A 24,298-nucleotide genomic window follows, 5' to 3' on the forward strand; every position below is an offset into this window, starting at 1 on the left:
GCCAAGGAGTGAGCCGGTGTGTACCCAGACGCCCACCCCCAGATACAAAGAACCACCAACGCATCGACACCTGAGGGAGTCCGCCACTGGCAGGGGAAGTGGTGGTGGGTGGAGATAGGCCTCCAAACCTTGGAGAGCCTGAGATGTCCCCAGAGAGGTGGTGTCTGATACCCAACCTGACATATAGACACAGACATACAGGCACACACAGACACAAACATCCATTCCCACCCTCATGCTCTCATATGCACTTACTCCACACTCAACCGACGTGGAGACAGACATAAAGAGACACTGTACACACGATCACACTCCCCAAGCGTACTCTACAAACCGGGTCTAGGTACCCTTGCCCCTGGAGGGGGGGAACTGCACCCAGACCCAGGTGGTGTTACCCTTTTCCCTGCGGTGGGGAGAGGCAGACCGCCCCGACTCCGCAGCAGCAGGGAGGCCCCACACCCCAGACCGCAGTCGGACGGCCAACTCCTCCTAGCCCCCCCCCGCTCCAGCAGGCCGCAGAGAACGGGGGTGAGAGAAGACTCCAAACCTCCCTCCACCCGCTCATTGTAGTGTTGATGCATGTGTGTTCTAAGGTGCAATTAAAACCCAGGAGGGCATGGAGCTACCTGCCAGAGAGCAGCAGGTAAGCGCATAGTCCCTCCTGCTAGCCCTCAATGTCTACGTGTATTTAAAATTGAGAGGTGGGCAACGACGCCAGGGGTGAGGCGTACACCCTGATGGTAACTTGGACTACGTTTATCGTGCCCACCCCCAATATCCTATATGTATGTGTAATGAGGGTGTGAGTAATGTGAATGTCTAAGTTGTGGGATAAAATTGTTGTGGGATCGTATTTTAATATTAAAAAATGTTTTTGCCCAAAACATATGTGCACTATATGTCAGTAAAAATACTATGCAAATATTGCTGTCCTTGAATACTGAGTAAACACTGACAAAGCACTGATTGTATCTCTTGTACTTTATCAACGCAGTATCTAAAAACTTTGCACCGTAGTGGTTAAAATCTCATTCTAATAAGAGTTAAAAGCGCATTCGGTTATTAGGTTTATAGGATTATTGAATTATGGTTAACGGTTGGTAGAATTTTTTTTAAACATTATCTGCCAATTACATCTGCCACCCTTCTCCAAATCTGTGCCCCTACCTGGCCCCCCCTACAAAAATTTTCTAGACATGCCACTGGGCGGGAGGCACCAGCGGCAACGTAGTTCAGGGGGCCGTCCCTGACGGCAATGACGTCCAGTCATCGGCCTGGAAAGCGGCCGGACAGGACGTGCAGGACGAGCAGGCCAGACAGGATGTGCAGGACAAGACGGCATGGAGACCTCAGGTGCAGACAAAGCTAGTCGGAGTAAGGCAGGACCAGGCGACGCCGAAGGCGAAGACATGGAGGCAGGACCAGGCGACGCCGAAGGCGCAGACATGGAGGCTGGACCAGGCGACGCCGAAGGCGCAGACTCGGAGGCTGGACCAGGTGACGCCGAAGACTCGGAGGCTGCACCAGGCAACACCAAAGACTCGGCGGCTGGACAAGGCGGAGCCGAAGAATCGGAGGCTGGACCAGGCGAGGGTGAAGACTCGGAGGCTGGGCCAGACGAGGGTGGAGCTGCAGGCGACGGCCTGGGTTGCTGGACGGGCCCCTCGGACCCTCCAGTGGAGGCAGAAGGCTGGACGGGCCCCTCGGACCCTCCAGCGGAGGCGAACAAAGGCTGGTGCTGTTCTCCAGAACCCCCAGCGGGAACAGAAGGCTGGACGGGCCCCTCGGACCCTCCAACAGAGGCAGAAGGCTGAGTAAACGACTGAGGTGAGAACTGAGCAGGTGACTGAGCCGATAGGTGAGCTAATGTTTGAGCTATGGATAGAAGTTTAAGATGTATTGACTCTTGTAAGAATGGCAGTAATGGTGCGTGAGGTGGTGGATTAGCATATGGCTGGGCTAGGTTGTCTGAGCCTACGGAGCCTAAAGAAAACTGCTGGACGGGCTCACCTGAGCCTCCAGCGAGGTCAGAAACAGGTGCAGGTACCTGCCGGACACCAGCCACTCCCACCCGATGAGCTGGTACGGGTGCAGCGACAGGCAGAGGCTCAGCCAGCGTAGACACCAGAGCAGGGACCAGCTGGACCTCAGCCTCCCTCACCTGAAGCATTGAAACAGGTGCAGGGGAATGCTGGGCCCGAGCTGCGATGAGGAATCAGAGAGTTTATGAAGCTCAGAACGCTGCACTCCCAACAAAGGACTGCAGTGGAGTGAGTCTAACGTCCGGCGTCACGTAATCCTTCTTCCTCCGCCGTTTAACCCTCTTGTCGGACTGGTAATCCAGGGGTGGATTATTGGGAGTCCCTCTTCGCTGTTGCCGGCCCACCTGCAGCTGATTACCTGACCAGCTGTTGGTAATCATTCCTCCCGGCTAGAAAGAGGTATTTAACCTGGACTTGCGGCGACAGTCGACGTGGGATTATTACTCCGAACTGGTATAGTCCGTGTGAGCTTGTTATTTGGCTAACGTGTGGCTAACGGTGGATTTTCCTTCTTCCTCCAGGAGGGGCGAGCGGAGAAGCGAGTTGGGGAGCACACACACTAAGGGAGTTACAACACGGAATGCACTGGGAGCAAGGGACAAGCAAGATTGGAAAATTGCACTTTTGAGTGAATTGTTGGACTTGCCTGTCTGTTTCACTGTAAATAAACGCACTGTGTTTCTGTGAAGAAGAACCGCGCCTGGGTCCCTCTTTTCCGTGACAGAATAATCCCACCACCATGGACCCAGCGGATTCTGCTTCACGCCAGCTGTCTTTCCAAGCGGAGGTTTTGGAGCGACACAAGGAAATGCTGAAGTACATTTCAAAGGAACAAACCGTGCTTCTGCAAGCCATAACAGAGCTTAAAGGTATGTTGATTTCCTCACCTAATACGGCAGCCCGCCCACTTCGCTGGAAGCTGCGGCAGCCTGTCCGCTTCCTCCTTCACCTCCACCGCGGCAGCGAGAGTACTCACTCCCCGCGCCTGAAAAATTTGACGCCGAGTTGGGGAAGAGCCAGGGTTTTTTGACGCAATGCTCTCTTGTGCCTTTGCCTCTGATTCGGCTAAAATTGCTCATTTGGTACAACTTATGACTGGGCGGGCGCTTCATAAGTTTATAAGTTTATATATAACCCTTTCTTCAAAGATAGAGGCAGTTATATCATAAAAGAAAACACAATATGAGACCATATACAGAAATGAAACAGCCTCTGTTGTTCATCTGCAAAAGAAAACTTCAACCTTAGTTACATCAAGCTGCTCTTTCATAAGAACCCGTTGTTTAGATAAGGAAATCTTTCAGTGTGTGATATATATTCCACTTTATCAATAAATTCATCAACCCATGTTTCCCAATTTATTAACTTTTTCTGCAAAAGACCTTCATCCCCAGTGTTATTAGGGATTGAGGGACACATGCCTCACCAAACATCACACACACTCCTTTGTACCATTTGCTTTGCCCTGTCCAGATGTTTGCCATAAAGGACAGTGACTATATTTGTACCTATAGGTAAGTGAATACCACAAACATAAACTAACTTCAATGTTAGTGCTTCCCAAAGTCTGGGGTAAAACCCAGAAGTAGCCATGAATTTCCACACAGCCAACATATATCAAACACTTCTGAGCTAAATTTACAACAGATAGATAGATCTTTCCTCCCTATCTATGCAGTGTACTGTACTCTTTAGTATTGTAGGGCAACTGACCCATTTAAACAGTGTAAACCTTCTCAAAGGCATTTACAATTATCTTTACTGTCCCCACATCAGTGATTGGGGAAACCAAAACAACCACATTTAACTCTAGAAGAACAACCTCATTCTTTAGGTGCTTCCAGCATGTTTGTGGCCTATCATGCCTCAATGAAATGTGATGAACCCAAAATCCTACTTCAGGGTGTCAAACAATGTGTCAAAGTTGAGTACACATGTCAAAATAAATCACAACTGTTGTTACTTGTTTACTGAGACAATGAGGACCTAATGCACTTATGCATCAGGACTAGGGTTTGTAGTTGTCAAACAGCTAACAGATCATCTGCAGAGGAATGGCTTATTTGAAGAGTTTCAGTCAGGTTTCAGAGCTCATCACAGCACAGAAACAGCTTTAGTGAAGGTTACAAATGATCTTCATATGGCCTCTGACAGTGAACTCATCTCTGTGCTTGTCCTGCTACACCTCAGTGCAGCGTTCGATACTGTCGACCATAATATCCTATTAGAGCGATTAGAACATGCTGTAGCTATTACAGGTACTGCGCTGCAGTGGTTTGTATCATATCTATCTAATAGACTCCACTTTGTACATGTAAATGGAGAGTCCTCTTCACACACTGAGGTTAATTATGGAGTTCCACAGGGTTCAGTGCTAGGACCAATTCTGTTTACATTATACATGCTTCCCTTAGGCAGCATCATTAGAAGACATAGCATAAATTTTCACTGCTATGCTGATGACACCCAGCTCTATCTGTCCATGAAGCCAGATAACACACACCAATTAGTTAAACTGCAGGAATGTCTTAAAGACATAAAGACCTGGATGGCCGCTAACTTTTTGCTTCTTAATTCAGATAAAACTGAGGTTATTGTACTCGGCCCTGAAAATCTTAGAAATATGGTATCTAACCAGATTCTTACTCTGGATGGCATTACCTTGGCCTCCAGTAACGCTGTGAGGAACCTTGGAGTCATTTTTGACCAGGACATGTCCTTCAACGCACATATTAAACAAATATGTAAGACTGCTTTCTTCCATATGCGCAACATCTCTAAAATTAGAAATATCCTGTCTCAGAGTGACGCTGAAAAACTAGTTCATGCATTTATTACTTCGAGGCTGGACGGCTGTAATTCATTATTATCAGGATGTCCTAAAAACTCGCTGAAAAGCCTTCAGTTAATCCAAAACGCTGCAGCAAGAGTCCTGACAGGGACTAGAAGGAGAGAGCAGATTTCTCCTGTTTTGGCTTCCCTTCATTGGCTTCCTGTTAAATCCAGAATTCAAAATCCTGCTCCTCACATACAAGGTCTTAAATAATCAGGCCCCATCTTATCTTAATGACCTTGTAGTACCATATCACCCTATTAGAGCACTTCGCTCTCGCTCTGCAGGCCTACTTGTTGTTCCTAGAGTATTTAAAAGTTGAATGGGAGGGAGAGCCTTCAGTTTTCAGGCCCCTCTTCTGTGGAACCAGCTTCCAGTTTGGATTCGGGGGACAGACACTATCTCTACTTTTAAGATTAGGCTTAAAACTTTCCTTTTTGCTAAAGCATATAGTTAGGGCTGGACCAGGTGACCCTGAATCCTCCCTTAGTTATGCTGCAATAGACGTAGCCTGCCAGGGACTCCCATGATGCACTGGTTGTTTCTTCTTCACCCACTATGTGTTAACAGACCTCTCTGCACTGAGTCATCCTTGTTATCAATCTCTCTCTTTCTTCCACAGCATTTCTTTATCCTGTCTTCCTTCTCTCACCCCAACCTGTCGCTGCAGATGGTCGTTTGTTGAGTCAATAAGACATTTGTATAACTGGCAAACGATAATTTGCAGGATTGAACAAAGTCATCAAGCTGTAGTAGAAAGAGAAGTGGTCTCAATATTACCTCCTGTGTGACTCCACATTTGACAGCTTTACTTTGAGCATTGATATTGTTCACTTTCACACATGAACTCAATGCTGGGCCCCTGACACAACACTTAGTTGGTTTGTGTAACTTTAGTTTTTCACCCGTGGTGTTTCCAACTTGTGCTCTTATTCTATTTGTTCTTATTTTGTCCTGCTTCCTGTTTTCTGATGCTTGTTAGCATTGCTATATTACACATGTAATGTGAATTATATTAATAGGAATAATGACAGTAATAGAAATGAATAAATAAATACATAAATGATAAACAGGAAGAAGGTGAGCCTGTGTGGTGTTTGTAGAGGTCGTAGTGGAAAATGCTAAAGCTTTTTATTCTGTCAGCTAAAAATGAAGAAACTGATGATGCTCCATTCATAAATGAAAAGGCGAAGTATTCACATGAAATATGATTCCTCTTTGAAGGCTGAGACAACGTCATATGTTTTTATATTAGGATCATTCCTACAGCTTTCTATTATCACGCTGATGTTTGAGTCACTGAATCAGGAACTCTGCCTCCTTTTGTTCTCACACTGGGTTTAATGAAAGAAGATTACTGTTTGTCCATTAAAGTTCTTTGTTTTGATCTTTTAAAGGATCCTGTGATGATCAAGAGCCTGGCTTGTCTCAAGGAGTCTCTCAGTGACCTGATGTTACGAGTTCAAAATATTGGGGATGGACACCAGAGGAAAAACCCACAATAACAACACTGGTCCGGTCGGGTTGAGTCAAACGATGATTTTAATGGTCACACGTGGGAGATGGACACTGTATGCAGACAGTCTCAGATCTCAGCTCAAAAAACACATCTCCATAGTTTTATGAAATCAGGGTATTAGAACGCCCCTTCATGCGTAGTGACAGGTGTAATACAATCAATGTTGACGATTTTATTTAACACAAAAAATAACATTATCTCCTTCCCGAGGGCAGACGCTGACTGCCCCCGTCTCCTGGAACCGTCTGTACCCCTGCTAAGACACAACATGGCAGCTACAAGGACTCTTTCATTTATTAAGACCATCAGTGTGTATTGCTCTAAATCAAGTATATAACATTAAATGAATATTGCTGGATCAGCTACTTCTACTTAAAACATATTAAAACATGACTAAGCACAAAATCACCAAGAATAACATCGTATAAGTGCTGTGTAAGCGCGTGTGGCCTTCCAAGCTCAAAGCCTTTGCCCTCCATAGATCAGCCAGACATCACGCTGGCTGTAGCTTTTAATCTTTAATTAACTTGAGCACAATTCTAGAATAAGCAACAAACTGCAATGTGTATAAATGATCATGGTTACATCGGCAATGAAAAATCATGTTATTATTCTGGTACCTGTAAGGAAAAGATCAAACTAAAGTTAAAGCCATCACTATAATGCAAAGGATAATATAAGGTCAAAAACTTCAATTTATGTTTAATGCAAAGCTGGTTATATACTTCTGATGAACTAATAATGCCATATTAAAATAATGAATGATAATGAGAAAAACATCCCCTCCTTATTCTACACTGAGCAGCAGCTACACTACAGCTCTGCTGGCCTATGTGTTCAACCTGCAGGATACATGGAGACCCACAAACACATCCTCCAACCACACACACCCATATTTTGTTTCCAAATTCCATTGCGGTTTATTTCACACCTCAAACATTTAGTAAACAATTAAGCAAATACAAGTAATAATTATAAGTAGTAACAAAATACATTACTAACTCTTTTATGCTACGTCCTGTTACGGATTCAAATATTGGGGATGGAGACAAGAGGAAAAACCACAATAACAACACTGGTCCGGCCGGGTTGAGTCAAACGATGATTTTAATGATCACACGCGTGGGAGATGGACACCGTACGCAGACAGCATCAGATCTCAAAATGGTGGAGCATTGATCAAACTCTTATAGCCTCTGGTGCCCCCACCTTATCATAAAAGCCTAAACATTCACATGCTCTCTCTCACAGGGCGCCTAAGCTACGACCTTGGCTCCCTGTTTATCTGCTCCTGCTGAGATGGGGCAGAAAACTCCAGCATGTTCCGTTGTCTTCTAATCAGACAAATAAGGCGATGACTTTCTGCGAACAGTATTTCTTATAACTCAGCAGTATAATGCATCATAAAACAATATCATTCATCCACAATAAATCAGCAGTCTAATGTAATGCAAACCAGTTTAACTAATGCAATAGTTATCAACTTCTTCTAATTCAGGAGAATAATGCAAACTAAAACTACATAATAATTCACAATCTTTAATTAGGGGTCTAACATGGCATAAAATAATATTATAATCCAACAGTCCACACCTACATGGGTGTTTTTTGAAAACACAGCTGTTTCTCTGCATTTGGGCCTTTCGTCCACACGTAAACGGCGTTTCGAATCACCGAAAATGGAGATTGTTTAAAACTCCTTTTTTGCTTTTAAGTGTGCCTTTTTTCACATCACACTGTCCGCCACGTTATTGTTTACATGAGATGAATTTCTACAATGGCGGAAAGAGACAAAATACTGTTACTTCAGTTTTTACACGCTTACACACACACACGGAGTTACTGTCCCTCCATTTAAAAAGACAGAGGCGTCACGGTGTCATTATTTTACGTGTAGTTGTTTTTTTTCCTGTGTAATAATAATCAACATACTTAATACATTTTTCAAAAAATGTCTCTCTGTGCAAAACGGGTTTAAAAACATAAAAAACTGTGAGATACTGTTTGTCCGTGATTTAAACTGGTGGAACAAATCGTGGCAGGATCAGTCTGATATTATTTGTATCCCACTGTAAATTTACTGTATACAGAGCTAACATCTCCAAAACGTCAGAGTAGTTAGTCATTACAATAAGTGTTTGTGAACTAAAAATCAGGATTGTAGGATACTGTTTGTCCGTGATTTGGAGAGCCCAGCGTGTACTCCCGACGCAGGGAAAACCAATTTTGCAAGGGAGACCTACCTCAGCACCTGTGCAGGTGAAGCCAAAGGGAAGATATGCTTCACCATATTTTCTAGTCTTTGGCTTGGAAGGAGGTTGGTTTGGAAACATTTGTCGATGCTTCATCTCCTGCTTTGCGTTTGTCTGGGAGCCCCGTCTAAAAACCTGTTCTTTTCATACCGCGCCCTCCCTGCGCCCCCCCTAAGGGGCGGGCCCCACACTTTGGGAACCTCCGAGTTAGAAGAAGCAGTGCTCTTATTGTGAAAATCTAACTCCTGTCCCGGATGCCTATGCCGCTTGAGGTGGAATCCCGCCTTCTTCCAGGAAGTAGCTCAGTGTGGAGTGGAGCTTGTTGTTGGTGTGCGAAGAAACTGTAAGTTTGCTTTGTTTCCTCCTTTAACAGTTTGTCTTTAGGAACTTTACTGTTTGTTCAGTTCATGTTTGATTTCTTCACACAACAAACTGTGTGTGTTTGTATTTTCAGTCTCTCCATTAAAGTCAGTGTGTAATGTTTCCTGGCTAACATCAGCTGTGTGCAGCTTAGTTCCAGCACAAACAGCACAAATCCATAGTTCACGGTAACGGACTCACAGCTGGACCAAGGCCCAGTGTGCCCGCCATTTACTGTTAGTGTGTGTGATCCGGGAATCAGACTAAACACACTGAATGTGTCCTAAACTCGGCCGCTGTTCCACAGTAACTGCTGTCAGATTATCTGTTGCTTAGTTATCTTAGCTAGTGTATGAACACTTTGTAAGCTGACAGCTTGGTCCTGGGTACTGGGCATTGTTACTGAAATAAAGATGCTTTTCTTCTCTCTAAAACGCTGAATATGGTCTGAGCTCAGCCGGAGAGCCGCTGGAAAGATTCTGGGGTCTTTATATTTATTATTTATATTTGTCTATGCCTCTTCAGGTGGAATCGCAGAGTGAGACAAACTCACAGTTTGTCACGGCGGATTTAGTTGATTCTTCCAGCAGACTTGTGGCTATGTGACTGCAGTAAGAACACATCTGTGTTTATCCGGAGCTGCTAACCAGAGTAGAATTGCAGTGACATTTATGACGTCACAGCAGCAGGACTTTTTTTTGTGTTTATGAGGATAGTTTAGCTCTGACTGGACCTCTTGGACGATGTTTGGTATAGCTGCTCTGCTCCCACACAGGATGGAAACTCCTTAAGTGTAACATCACTCACATTACCATCAGAGTTCCTGTAACACTGAATTAGACTAAACTTATTGAGCTAACATCTGTCTGTAAATTACTCAGTTAAAGATGATCACAGACTATTTTTCAGTTGAAGTCACATGCGGACTTTTTAATAATCATTTATTTTTTTGTTGATCTTAATATTGAGAAAACACAATGTCTTAATTTTTGTCCTCGTGGTGTTATAACATATTTTCCTGTTCTTTATATAAACACCAGAATAGATCCATTGTGTCTGATGTAAACTATAAATGTTAAACATGTTTAGCATGCTTTATGGCTGCTCAGTTTAGAGGTGGTTGGAACAAACTGTGTTGAACATTCTGGTGGGCAGTATGAAAAAAAAAGAAATCAAAAGTCCATTTCTGAATGCAACAGTAATATTATGATTTAATGTTATTTCGGCTCAACTGGGCCTTCATATGGGTTTACTGTGGATAATTTATATAGAATATAACAATATATATCTATTCTCAGGTTCTGAGCTAATCACCAATAATATCAGTCTTAGTTGAAAAATAAGACTTGGGTAATGATCATCTTCCTCCTGGAGAGTCTTCCTCACTTGGCTGATGTTGTGTTGACGGCTTTTTCTTTACCATGAAATACAGCTGGGTGATAGAACGATAACGATATGTATCGCGATTTAACTTTTACTCGATAGAGGAATTAAGCTATCGCGATAGACCTCGCCGCTCTTGTCCTCTTAAAGAAAGAAAAAAAAAAAAGGTCAGCCAATCCAAATTAAGTAGCGCAGAGCCGAACCAATCACAGCCGCAGCGTCACGTCGCGTGACTTGTTACGTACAGCACAAGTGCCAAGCCGCACATGTGTATTTGTTTGGGAAGCAGCCAGCGGGTAATGGAGCCAGCGAGTAATGGAGGAAATGAGTGTGCCGACTAGAAAAATCAACCGAGCGTGACCGAAGAGAAAACAGATGATGGTTCCAATGCCGGAGAGATTGTCGAACGGAAGAGCCATAGAAGTTCCGTAGTGTGAAGGTATTTCGGCTATTTCAAGTCTGACAAAAAACAGAGTAGCGTGCACTGTAAATTGTGCCGAAAGCAAGTCTGGAAATACAATAAACTGGTGCATGCGTCACACTGTGCGCCACGTTATTGTTTCGGTGAAATGAATTTCTACAATATTGTTACTGTTAATTCTACTCTCTGCAGTGTTTAAATGCTTACATATACACACAGTTACTGTCCGTCCACACATACGACTCGGTTCTGCTTCTATGCCCCAGCTTTGTTTACTTTTTCCCACCGAGGCTTCTAGACTTCTGATTGGCCAACATTTCTGCACGGTTAGGAATCTAGCGCCACCTGCTGCTTTGGCATGTTCATAGCAGCGTTTTCCTTCATTTCTGCCTTTATGTGTGGACGGGATTATTTTTTTCAAAAATACCCGTGTACGTGTGGACGTAGCCTCAGTCTCTGACTGGAAGCGCTAATTCGTCATTCGGCTTTTGTCAGACTAAAGTAACTGTTAAAACTGTTTGAAAAGCTCAGCTATACAACAAGGAGAGATTGAGAATTTCCTTTTAGTTCTCAGTTTATTTGATATTGACAAAAGTTAGTCAGTTTTGTCTGTTCTTCTGTAAAACAAACTAAGATTTATTTTTAGAATTAATATTTTGTTTCTAAGTGGAATTGACAATTTAGTCTGTTTCGTTTGTTCTATTTTGAAACTTAAACGCTTTAAACTGCCTTTTGTGTAGTTTGCAATATTTGCCTTTATTTATCTGAAAAAGTCTCATGTTCCTTAAGTACATCTACCCTGTTGAACTTACTATGGGAAATAAATATTTAAATAAAAACAAGCTGTTGATTATTTCACATTTTACTTGTGAGCAACGGCACATTTAAATCTTACAAATATAGTTATTTGGCTTATATCGTGATATATATCGTTATCACCTGAAATGAAAAAAAACATATCGTGATATGAAAAAATCTCATATCGCCCAGCTCTACCATGAAAGGATCCTGGGATGATCCACACCTGTCTTCTGTGGACGTCCAGGCCTTCCTCTGGTCTTTTCTTATCTGAATGGACCAAACTGTTGATGTGTCCTCTTTCTGCTTTCTCTGATGAATATGATTTGCTGTTACAGTCTGAGGACTTTCTGTTTCACTTTAAGACAGTGCAGGTTTAATTAGAGTTAAAACAAAAAACAATCAGGCAAATTAAAGATGAATCTCACTGTAAATCCCTTATAAACTAACTGTAACTTGAATGTTTTTGTTGAACAGCTGAAACAACACAGGATCGGAAATGGGGCTGGGCCATATTATACCGTTCACAGTAACACAGGTATAATGTTAGGCAATGACAAGAAAATGAAATATCGCAATAGAATATGAGTAAAACGCATTTGTGCAATACATTTGTTTTAATACGCACATGGTGGAAAAAACATGGCGGCGATGGAGAATGAGGAGGAGGAAAGCGGATCGTTGAATGAAACAGATGAACCAGAATTGGTTTGTAAAAATGGTGCAACTACAGTGAAGTGGAATTGGTTTAGTTTTTGTGTGTCAGATACCCACCAAAGCACATTTTGTAGAACATGCAAGCCGTTAACATTACTGTATTTTTTCGGATTATAAGGCGCTCTTAAAAGCCTTTAATTTTCTCAAAAATAAACAGTGCACCTTATAATCCGGTGCAATTTATGTATGAATTCTGGTTGTGACCTCAGAACAATTTTATGTGGTACACGGCGCTCAAAACATCTGTCAAAATGTTTTAGTACAACTTTGGTAAGCTACGAAGCCGCACCGCTTGATGGATTGTCGGAGCATTACAACTACCGTAGTCAGGAGCCTCGCGGAGTGATACGTACTGTGCTTCAACATAATATTACCGTATCGTGTGTGTCTAAGGAGCCCAAAATGGCACCTGTTAAGAGACATGCTTATGAAGCGGATTTTAAATTCAAGGCTGTCAGTCATGCAGTAGAACATGGCAATAGAGCTGCTGTGAGAGAATTCAGCATTAATGAATCAATGGTACAGAAGTGGATGAAGGAAGAAGAATGAGTTAAGTTTGACTTGTCCGTTTTGTTTCGCTTAATGTGCCTTATAATCCGGTGCACCTTATGGTCGGAAAAATACGTATTTGACTTATTGATGGCAGCAATATGGCAGCCTCGCCTCTGTCAGTCTGCCCCAGTGCAGCTGTGGCTACAACTGTGGTTTGCCTCCACCAGTGTGTGAATGTGAGAGTGAATGAATAGTGGAATTGTAAAGCGCTTTGAGGGTCTCGAAAAGTGCTATATAAATGCAATCCATTATTGTTATTAATGCCAAGCTACTTTTCTAGTAAAGTGGGCGGGATCTAACTACTATTCAAGGGGAAGCTTTCGACTGAGTGTGCAGCTTGGCCCTTATTGCTTTGGTCTGTGAGCCTTGTTTCTGGAAGCCTTTCTCAACTGTTTTATTTATTTGTGATAATGTTAGTTGTGCTAAAGCCTGTGGGGTTAATTTTGATTTCTACTGTTTTGAAAGTTGAAGTGAAAGCTGTTTGGGCGGTGCTTCTTCTTTGCGTTTTGTTTTTGTTTGTTTTTGGGGTAGTCAGTTTGGTTAAAAAAAACTTTATAGTTTTACAAATACTCAATTACAGTAAGTCCCTCCAGATGCTGCATTCAGGAGTATCGGGGAAACTGCATCTGTAATAATTGAATAGCTGCTACACATTTTAGATCATTTTGAGGATTTGAATGACGGCCTTCAAAAGGAGTTGATTCTATTACAGGAGTGGGTAACTCCAGACCTCAAGGGCCAGTGTCCTACCGGTTTTAGATGTTTGCTTGATCCAACAGAGCTGATTTTAATGGCTACATTACCTCCTCAACATGTCTTGAAGATCTCCACAGTCCTGGTAATGAACCAATCATTTGATTCAGTTGTGTTGACTCAGGGTGATGTCTAAAACCTGCAGGACACCAGCCCTTGAGACCTGGAGTTGCCCACTCCTGTTCTATTAGGGCTGTTATAAACTAAACTGAATATGTCACACTGCTGTCTGACTGCATTCAGCTGACACTGACATGAAGCAGGAAAGAAGCAGCTGATATTTGGACAGCACACATGATGGAAAGGAGGATTTCAGTTGATGTGCACATGAATGATTTGTGTTTCCTCTGCAGGTAGAAAGTGTGTGTGAGCTGAGCAGCATGGATCAGTGTGAGGACAGAGAGGAGGGAGCCCCTCCCTCTAAAAGCACTCTGTGTGGGGAACATGAGAGCCAGACCAAAGCTCAGAGGTGAGATGACCATCTCTAACTGTCCATGACTCTTCTCCATGTCACAGCTCAGCACTCATATCACTGCTGCATCATTATTCACAGGAAGAAACAAGGAACTAAACGGAAACATGAACCTGAACCCAGCTGTGTGTCCTTTAAGAGTGACTGGTCTGCAGATCGTCCCATTGATTTTAAAGTCCATCTGGCATCTGCTGCAGAGAGGTAATAATAATAATAATAATAATAATAATAATAATAATAATAAATTTTATTTATGAGCGCCTTTCAAGTCACCCAAGGACACTTTACAATAGGATAAAACACATAGTAAAACAATGGCAAAATAAGAACAATAAAACAAAAGCACAAGATAAAATTAACAAACAGTGGATTCACAGTGAATATGCAGATTTGAACAGATGAGTTTTGAGTTGGGATTTAAACTGGGGGAGAGAACCAATGTTTCTTATTTCTGGGGGCAGAGAGTTCCACAGCCTGGGAGCAGAGCAGCTGAAAGCTCTGCTTCCCATGGTGGGGAGGCGGAAGGAAGGTACAGTAAGCTGGATAGAAGAAGAAGATCGAAGTGAACGGGCAGAACAGGTAGTGGTTAACAGGTCAGAAATGTTATGAATGGCCTTGAAGTTGAGCAGAAGAAGTTTGAATATTATCCGGAATTTCACAGGGAGCCAGTGAAGTTCCTGAAGAACAGGGGTGATGTGCTGGTAGAAGGGGGTTCTGGTGATAATGCGAGCAGCGAAGGTCTGAACCAGTTGAAGCTTATGGTGGGATTTTTGGGGGAGACCATGCAAAAGAGAATTGCAGTAGTCAATACGGGAGGTAACAAGACTGTGGACAAGAATGGACGTAGACTGGGTGGAAAGAGAAGTAAGCAATCTGTTAATGTTACGTAGATGGAAGTAGGCAGAACGGGTGAGATTATTGATGTGAGATTTATAGGAAAGTGAAGTGTCTAGGATGACACCAAGGCTCTTAACCTGAGGAGAAGGGAAAACTGTGGAGTTATCGATGGTGAGTGAGAAATGGTTTGCCTTCAAAAGGTTGGATTTGGTGCCAATAAGGAGAATCTCAGTTTTATCCTCATTGAGCTTTAGAAAATTAGAAGTAGAGCAGGATTTTAACTCGGATAGACATTCTGAAAGGGAGGAAGGTGGGAGGGAGGAATCAGGTTTGCAAGAGAGATATAACTGGGTGTCATCAGTAAAACAGTGAAACTGAAGATCAAATTTGTAGAAAATGGTACCTAGAGGGAGGATGTATATTATAAAGAGAAGAGGGCCTAAAACTGAGCCTTGAGGTACACCAGAGGTGACGGGGAATAGACGAGAGCGGAATGATCTTAGTTGAATAAACTGGGAACGGTCGAGGAGATATGATTGAAACCAGGCGAGGGGTGTGTCAGAGATGCCGAGAGAGGAAAGTCTGCTTAGAAGTACAGAGTGAGAAATGGTGTCGAAGGCTGAGCTCAGATCTAAAAAGACAAGAATGGTGAGAAGACCAGAGTCAGCTCCGATTAAAGATTGTTAGTGACTTTAAGTAAAGCAGTTTCTGTACTGTGACATGAGCAAAAACCAGATTGAAATCTCTCATAGATATTATTATTAACCATGTGTAAATGAAGTTGAGCTGCAACCACTTTTTTGAGTATCTTAGAAATGAAGGGTAGATTGGAAATCGGACGGAGGTTGTTAAAGTTGTTAGGATCTAAAGAAGGTTTTTTCAGTATAGGAGTGACTAGAGCAGTCTTGACTGAGGGAACGATACCGGTGGTGAGAGAAGAGTGAATGATAGCAGAGATGAGTGGGAGTAAAGAAGAGAGGCAGGATTTCACAAGCCCCGTGGGCATGGAGTCAAGATGACATGTGGCAGGCTTTGATTTACATATGAACTCGGAAATATCGGATAAATCAGGAAGATACAAAGTGGAAAACGGCTCAAAAAAGAGAAGAGGTTCTGGAGAGGGCTTAGGCTGCGTTCACACTGCAGGTCTTGATGCTCAATTCCGAATTTTTGATCAAATCCGATGTTTTTGTCTGCTCGTTCACACTACAAATAAAATGCGACAGCAAACGCGCTCTAGTGTGAACGCTCAAAGCGGCCCTCATGCGCAACGGGCTCTGTTTAGACCCAGAGCAAACAATATGTTTGACTGATGGCCCTTAATATAAAGACTTCGGACTTCACGTTTCCCAATTTTTGCTTTAAGTTATTTTGTTATTTACATAATAATGCAGATAACCTAATATTGATCCTTATTGCTGTTTTAGAGGAGCGGTGCTTCAAAGGATAGCTGCAGATTTCTGTCAGAATCTGGAGATTATACAGTACAAATAAAATGTTCACGTTTCTCCAACGTTGTCTTCCTAACAGTTTCACCGGATGGCCAGGAAGCGTTCACGATGTCTTCTCCGGCACTGATAATTGGCGTCTGTCTTGTGTCAATGAATTAAAAGACGGATTTAATGCGACATGACCGTTCACACAGCAGTCGCTTTCTAAAACATCGGATATGTATCGGATTCAGGACCACATACGAAAGTGACCCAGATCGGATTTGAAAATATCGGATTTGTGCCGTTCACACTGTCACACCATGATCGGATATGAGTCGCATAGGGTCAAAAAAATCGGATTTGATGCGCTTTCGCCTGCAGTGTGAACGTAGCCTTAGACACAACATTTGATCTGAGTTGCTGGTGGATGTTATTGATTTTCGTTGTCCAGAACAGAATCAAGGAGTTGCAGGTTTCAGAGGAATAGAAGTGTGGTGGTAAAGTGTTGGGGGGTTGAATTAGTTCGTTGAGAACTGAAAACAGAGTCCTCGCATTACCCTCATAAGAACTGATAATACCAGAGTAGAAGCTTTGTTTGGCCTTGCTGATGGAGTCTTTATACTGAAGTACGTGGTATTTATAGATTTCTGAATCAACCAAGTCCAGGGTGTGTCCTTTAGAGTGAGTGGGAAAGTCGATAAATTGTTTAAATTCAGAGCCTTCAAGACAGGAGGAAAAGTCTCTGGTGATCAGAAGGTCATTATTGTCCATGTGAATGGACGACCTGAGCAGTGGGGTTTAGAAAAGTAAACAAACCCCAGAGGAGCAGATTCGTTTAGCTGAGAAAAATCATCAGGTGTTTGCCAGGTTTCAGTTAAGCAGAAAAAGTCAAACTTACGGTCAGATAGGAGGTCTTGGATGAGAGGTCCCTTACTTGTCAATGAACGAATGTTTAGAAGACCGAAGTTGAGTGGAGTATCTTCTTTTTTGCTAATCGCGTGGGCGCCCTGGGCAGGTGGGCTAGAGATCGATGGTTGACAGCCCGATCAGGGTTCCTGCGAGGGCGGCGAGTAGCAGACCAGAACGATTTAATTCCATTGGAGTTATGGAAAATCCTGCGGGACCCGCGATGGATGTATCTCCGGCGAGGCTGGAAAGTGATGCCCGGGTGGTAGTGGAGCTCCGCCGGCGGCGGGAGCAACAGCTGCCCGCGAAGGCGCAGGAGCTCAGCGGCTGTATAGCGGAGCAGTCCAGCTGTAGGATGGTAGACGAGCGTCAGGAGAATCCAGAATAGTGCCGACCAGCTCAGGAACATCTTGACCCACATCTTCGATTATGTGGAGGAAAATGAGCCGAGCCGGAAAATAACAGATGTTGAGGACAAGCGTTGCAAATCAATCCCTGGCAGAGATCGATCTGGTCCTGAGTGTGAATGTCCCTGTTCATTCAAATCTGAATCCAAGTAATCTAAATAATTGAAAAATGTACCAGTGAGTAGCGGCAGCCAGGCGCGGCAGCCAGGCGCACCAGCGTTCACTCAAGCCGGAAGCCAGTCTAGAGGTGAGCTGTTAATAACATGAACTCTTTGATTTAACTGCTTGATGTTGTTGGAAATAAACTGCAGTGAGCACTGAGAAGTGTTGTTCATCATGCATAGCAGAAAATGTGTCCTCTAAGGCAGGCACAAAGAAATTACAGAGGCTATCACTTATCACCTGACCAAAGATATGGCTCCCATCAACACTGTGCAAAACGAGGGATTTAGGAAAATGATCAACACCCTAGACAAACGCTACACAGTGCCGTCCCGCAACTATTTTTCTATTGTTGCACTACCTGCTCTATACACGCAGTGTCGAGCAACAGTGGAGACAGAATTTCAAGCAGTACAACATTTTGCGGCAACCACAAAACGTGAGACATTTGTTGTTTTTATGTTTATTTATTGTTTTTATGTTCAGTTTCAACTGTTACGAAGTTGATCTGCAGTTAATAAGTGCAATAAATATTTATACTGGAAAAGAAAATCGTGAGAGAATCGTGATCTCAATTCTAAGCCAAAAAAATCGTGATTCTCATTTTATGAAAAATCGTGCAGCCCTAGTGCAGCGTTTGATACTGTTGACCATAATATTCTATTAGCGCAATTAGAGCATGCTTTAGCTATTACAGGTACTGTGCTGCAGTGGTTTGTATCATATCTATCTAATAGACTCCAATTTGTGCATGTAAATGGAGAGTCCTCTTCACACACTAAGGTCAGTTATGGTGTTCCACAGGGTTCAGTGCTAGGACCAATTCTGTTTACATTATACATGCTTCCCCTAGGCAGTATCATTAGAAGACATAGTATACATTTTCACTGCTATTTAGATGACACCCAGCTCTATCTATCCATGAAGCCAGATAACACACACCAATTAGTTAAACTGGAGGAATGTCTTAAAGACATAAAGACCTGGATGGCCGCTAACTTTCTGCTTCTTCATTCAGATAAATAAATAACATGGAATGTCACATCTCTGGTGGGGAAGGAGCCTGAGTTGGTGCGTTAGGCTGAGAGGTACCAGCTAGATATAGTCGGGCTTACCTCAACGCATGGCTTGGGCTCTGGAACCAGTCTCCTGGAGAGGGGCTGGACTCTGTCTCAGTCTGGAGTTGCCTCTGGTGAGAGGCGGCGGGCTGGGGTGGGTATTCTAATATTCCCTCAGCTCGCTGCCTATACGTTGGGGTTGTTCCCGGTGGATGAGAGGGTTTGTTCGCTGCGCCTTTGGGTTGGGGAACGGGTCCTGACTGCCATCTGCGCTTATGCGCCCAGCGGCAGCTCTGAGTATCCAGCCTTTTTCGAGTCCCTGGGTGGGGTGCTGGAAGGTGCTCCGCCTAGAGACTCTGTTGTCCTACTGGGAGACTTCAATGCTCACGTGGGTAATGACAGCGAGACCTGGCGGGGCGTGATTGGGAGGAACGGCCTCCTTGATCTGAATCCGAGTGGTGTTTTGTTATTGGACTTCTGTGCAAATCACAGATCGATTTTGTAATCGTATCACCAGACATGCGACCATATGTTCTGGACACTCAGGTAAAGAGAGGGGCTGAGCTGTCAACTGATCACCACCTGGTGGTGAGTTGGATCAGGTGGCCGGGGAGGACGCTGGACAGACCCGGCGCGCCTAAACGTGTAGTGAGGGTGTGCTGGGAACGCCTAGCTGATAGGTACCGACAGGCCAAACGGGATGCAGCTCGGGCAGTGGCTGAAGCCAAAACTCAGGTGTGGGAGGCCATGGAAAAAGACTTTCGGACTGCCTCGAAGAGATTCTGGCAAACAGTCAGGCGACTCAGGAGTGGAAAGCAGTGCTCTACCTGTACTGTGCATAGTCAGAGCCTGTACTGTGCAGAGCCACCAAGGAGTTGGAGTGGATGAGGTCCGCCCCGAGTTCCTGAAGGCTCTGGATGTTGTAGGGCTGTCTTGGCTTTCACGCCTCTGCAATGTTGCGTGGAGATTGTACTCGGCCCTGAAAATCTTAGAAATATGGTATCTAACCAGATTCTTACTCTGGATGGCATTACCTTGGCCTCCAGTAACACTGTGAGGAACCTTGGAGTCATTTTTGACCAGGACATGTCCTTCAATGCAGCTATGTAAGACTGCTTTCTTCCATTTGCGCAACATCTCTAAAATTAGAAATATCCTGTCTCAGAGTGATGCTGAAAAACTAGTTCATGCATTTATTACTTCGAGGCTGGACTACTGTAATTCATTATTATCAGGAAGTCCTAAAAACTCACTGAAAAGCCTTCAGTTAATCCAAAATGCTGCAGCAAGAGTACTGACGTACTGCGTTCAAAGATGGCTCCAGTGATGGATGCTCCGACCCAACTTTTCAATTTTTTGCTGGTTTTTGTTTCTTTGATTAATTAAGTTTCATTGCAAAACTACAGAGTCCGACATTGTTTTGGCAAAGTTACACACCCATCCCATATTGATTTTAGTTAGCTCCAATTGACTTAACCGGGTGTCATTACTGCCGACGTGAATTATGATTTTACTGAATTTATGTTTACTCTTAGCCAGCAGTTTTACATTTCCCACAATGTCACCTGCTCTGGCCCCTGGAAGACAATTGACTATTGTTGCTTGTGTCTCAAGCTTAACATGTCTAAGAACAGAATTGGCAATTACCAGAGTTTGACCCCTGGCAGGTGTGTCGCTGAGTAGGGAAAAACGGTGAGACACATGAACAGGTTGGTGGTGTACCTGCGGCTTCTGTTTAAGACTATGCTTCTCTAGCCGCTAAAACTGGTGGATCCAAATCTTCACCACAAAGTCCGTTCACATACAGGAAGAAGGGGAGTGAGTGGGTCAGTGCTCAGGGCGCAGAGACTAAATCGGCCTTAAACACACCATTTATTTCCATGGAAAAAGGTAAAACCAGAATTAAAAATACAATTTTAAAATACCCCAATACAATAAAAAGAACGTTCTCAATACGCTAAAACACCTGCCGGTAGAAATAATTATACACTCTCCAAACTAATATCGTATTTTCACGACCATAAGATGCACCGTACTAAAAGGCGCAGTCTCAGTTATGTGTGACATTACTGTATTTAACTCACACATAAGGCGCACCTGATTGTAGGGCGCGGGTTTTATATACAATCTACGCCCACACTTCCCCCTTTAACGTTCTCATGGTGTCCTCTACTACGTCCGCCTTACAACAACAACACACACAAAAAATAGAGCGGGAGCAAAACTGAGTTTGGTATTCACATTTATTTTACCGGTAATCGTCAACAATCAAACCCATCGAAGTCCTCATCCACTGTTTCTGAATTGAACAGCTGCGCTAAATCTCCATCAAATATGCCAGGTTCACTTTCTTCTCTGTCAGAGTCACTTTCTTTGCTGTGCGGCTCCTCGGAAATGATGCCGGCTTTTGCGAAAGCTCGAACAATAGTGGCAGCAGACATGTTAGCCCAAGCATCTACAATCCATTCGCAAATTGTGGCGTAACTCGCCCCTTGCTGCCTTCCACTCTTAGTGAAACTGTGGTCCCCATCGGTCATCCATCACTCCCACGCCGCTCGCAGCCTTACTTTGAACGGGCGGTTCACACCGATGTCCAGCGGTTGGAGTTCCTTTGTCAGGCCTCCCGGAATGACAGCAAGCTCACAGTTAATTTGTTTCACTTGTTTTTTCACATCGACTGTGAGATGATCTGTGACTATATGCGTGCCCAACAGCGATGGTGATGCGTGAAAAAAAAAACACCTGGTCTCCTTACATGCACCTCCCTCAGCCACTCTTTCATCATTTCCTCATCCATCCAGCCATTTTCATTTGCCTTAATGATGATTCCTGTTGGAAACTTCTCTTTAGGCAAAGTCTTTCTCTTAAAAATCATCATAGGCGGCAGTTTCTGTCCATTAGCATGGCAGCCAAGCACAACAGTAAAAGAAAACTTTTCGTGCCCTGTTGTGCAGATCGCTACCGTGCTGGTCCCCTTCTTCTCCACAGTGTGACTCACCGGGATGTCGAAAGTGAGCGGGACCTCTTCCATGTTAGTGATGTGGCTGGGCTGGATGTGTTTGTCGGCAATGTGTTTGCTGCAGTAGGAGCGGAAGATGGCCAGCTTGTCATTATAATCCGCTGGAAGTTGCTGCGCTACCGTAGTCCTGGTCCGGATGGAAAAATGGCACCGTTTCATGAAACGAAAGCACCAAGACGGACCTCCTTTGAAATGTTCAATTTTCATTTCTTCTGCTAGCGTTACTGTTTTTAGTCGAATGGTGACCGTCGAAACGCTTCTCCCACTCGTTCTTTGCTCGATGATCCACTGCTCGAGTCTTTCCTCCAACTCGGGCCACCTTGCCTTATGTCCGCGGAAACTCAGCTGCATGTTCTTGACCTGTCAGAGCTCGTTTTCCAGCTTCCTCCACTTGCGAACCATCGATTCATTAATCTTAAATTCTCTCGCGGTTGCTCGATTTCCATGTTCCTCCGTGTTGCTGATGGCCTTCAGTTTAAACTGCGCTTCATAAGCGTGTCTCTTTGCCATTTTCAGGGTTGTTAAAACAACGATGTTCTGCATAATGCACATACCTGTTCTTTTATATACAATCAACGCCCACACTTCTCCCTTTAGCGTTCTCATGGTGTTCTCTACTACGTCCGCCTTACAACAACAACACACACAGGGCACACTGCACTATAGGGCGCGCCGTACATTTTGAAGAAAATCTAAGACTTTTATGTGTGCCTTATAGTCGTGAAAATACGGTACTACAATGTTTCCCACATGCTAAAATCCCCCCCACAATATTCCGTAATACCAGAGTGCAGCCACACTCAGCCAAATGTTCCTTATCTGGAAGAAACAGGAGAGGAATTCCTCTTCCGGGATGGAAATCACGCCAGCCAGAAGACCAAGGAGGAGGCTCCTGCCACAGACCTGTCTCCTCCTGACGGCGCGTCACCACACATTCCAGCCACACTCCACACCTGAACACGGCCTCGGGACTGGATCGCCAGATTCCGCTGGTCGGTCCGTCACCGAATGACTCGTGGCACCAAACAATCAAGCAGCACTTTCTCGTGCGTCTCATCCCCCTGTCTCTGCGCTCACCATCCCCTTTAACACGTCAGTTTGGGAATGCCCCCACCTCCACAGGTGCCTACTATTGTTTGCCTTGTCCACAGTGGATTAAAAGAATATTGTGCGACAACACTAAAACATACAATATAAATATCATAATAAAACCATGCAAATAAAATCAATACTCTATGTACCAATACACAGTATGATCCAAAACAACATAAAACATAAAAACACAAATTTCCACTGTGTGACACTGTCCTCCTCACCGTCACCCAGCCATCCTGTTTGCCTGGCTGCTCAGGACAGTCTGCTACGGGAGAGCTAGTGGGACCTACACCACCTTCGGCTGCACCAGCTACAGGGGCCTGGCTAGCTATGGGTTTTTCAAGTATGCGAAGCAGAGTCTCCAATTCAGTGATCCTGGCCTCCAGACTAGCAAATAGCCTACATTTGTTACAAGTATCATTACTTCTAAAGGAGGCCAAGGAGTAACTAAATATCTGATAGAATGAGCAGGAAAGTGCAGGTGAAGAGGCAATGCTAGCGAGTTGGCTATGAGCTAAGCTAAGCTAGGCACATTGAGTGAATACTTTGGATATGAATTAGTGAGTTCAAAGAGTGCACTTCAGATGAAGCACGTGAAGACACTTCACCCGTTGCCTACTGGTGGTGGTCAGAGGGCCCGGTGGTGCCAGTGTCCGGCAGCCTCGTCAGTGCGCCCCAGGGTGGCTGTGGCTAGAATGTAGCTGCCATCACCAGTGTGTGAATGTGTGTGTGAATGGGTGGATGACTGGATGTGTAAAGCGCTTTGGGGTCCTTAGGGACTAGTAAAGCGCTATATAAATACAGGCCATTTACCATTCAAGATTATACGACAAAATAACAAGTTATCTAAAAGTTTTAAATTAAACTGCTATACAGATAAATACACAAAAACACCACCGTGTGTTGGAACTCTACCACAGAAAAAGTGAACACCAAGTGACAGTACCACCCAAAGAAGAAGCCAAGAGATATAAGCATATGCAGAGATTAACACATAATACAGAATGAAGGTGAATGGTGGTGTGAGAGGAAAGCTCTGTGCAGTTTTCAGTGTTAGAAGCTCTGTATGAATATGTGTGATAAATGTTTGACACAGTCAGACTGTAAAGAAAGCTGTTGTGTTATTATTTTTGGAGGCAGCAAGAAAGATCAGTCTCACAACTTTATCATTAAGAGAATCTGGTTATAAAATATTTCATGAGATCTTTTTTTCCCCTTTCAGCTGCAGTCCTGATGGTATTTAATTGTCTGAGAACAAGTCACAGACATCATGTGTAAA

General features: G+C 43.9%; 1 protein-coding gene across 3 annotated transcripts in view; it reads left to right on the plus strand.

Moving 5' to 3' along the window:
• The first annotated feature begins 8,888 nt into the window (after positions 1-8,888).
• The window catches only part of LOC113019571 (NACHT, LRR and PYD domains-containing protein 3-like), a 37,419-nt gene continuing 22,009 nt past the window's right edge, over positions 8,889-24,298 (plus strand). For 2 of the 3 annotated variants that reach the window (XR_013906692.1, XM_080299393.1), the window contains exons 1-3: positions 8,889-8,989; positions 13,984-14,099; positions 14,184-14,303. Coding sequence is in view for 2 of the 3 variants with exons in the window: in XM_080299393.1 (XP_080155519.1) it covers positions 14,011-14,099; positions 14,184-14,303 (209 nt within the window). In the remaining variant the exon portion in view is untranslated. Of the gene's footprint in view, positions 8,990-9,531; positions 9,618-13,983; positions 14,100-14,183; positions 14,304-24,298 lie in introns of all 3 variants that reach the window. The other variant, XM_080299394.1, reaches the window with a different exon arrangement.

This window comes from Astatotilapia calliptera, chromosome 3 (assembly GCF_964374335.1).
Source record: "Astatotilapia calliptera chromosome 3, fAstCal68.1, whole genome shotgun sequence".
Taxonomy (NCBI): domain Eukaryota; kingdom Metazoa; phylum Chordata; class Actinopteri; order Cichliformes; family Cichlidae; genus Astatotilapia; species Astatotilapia calliptera.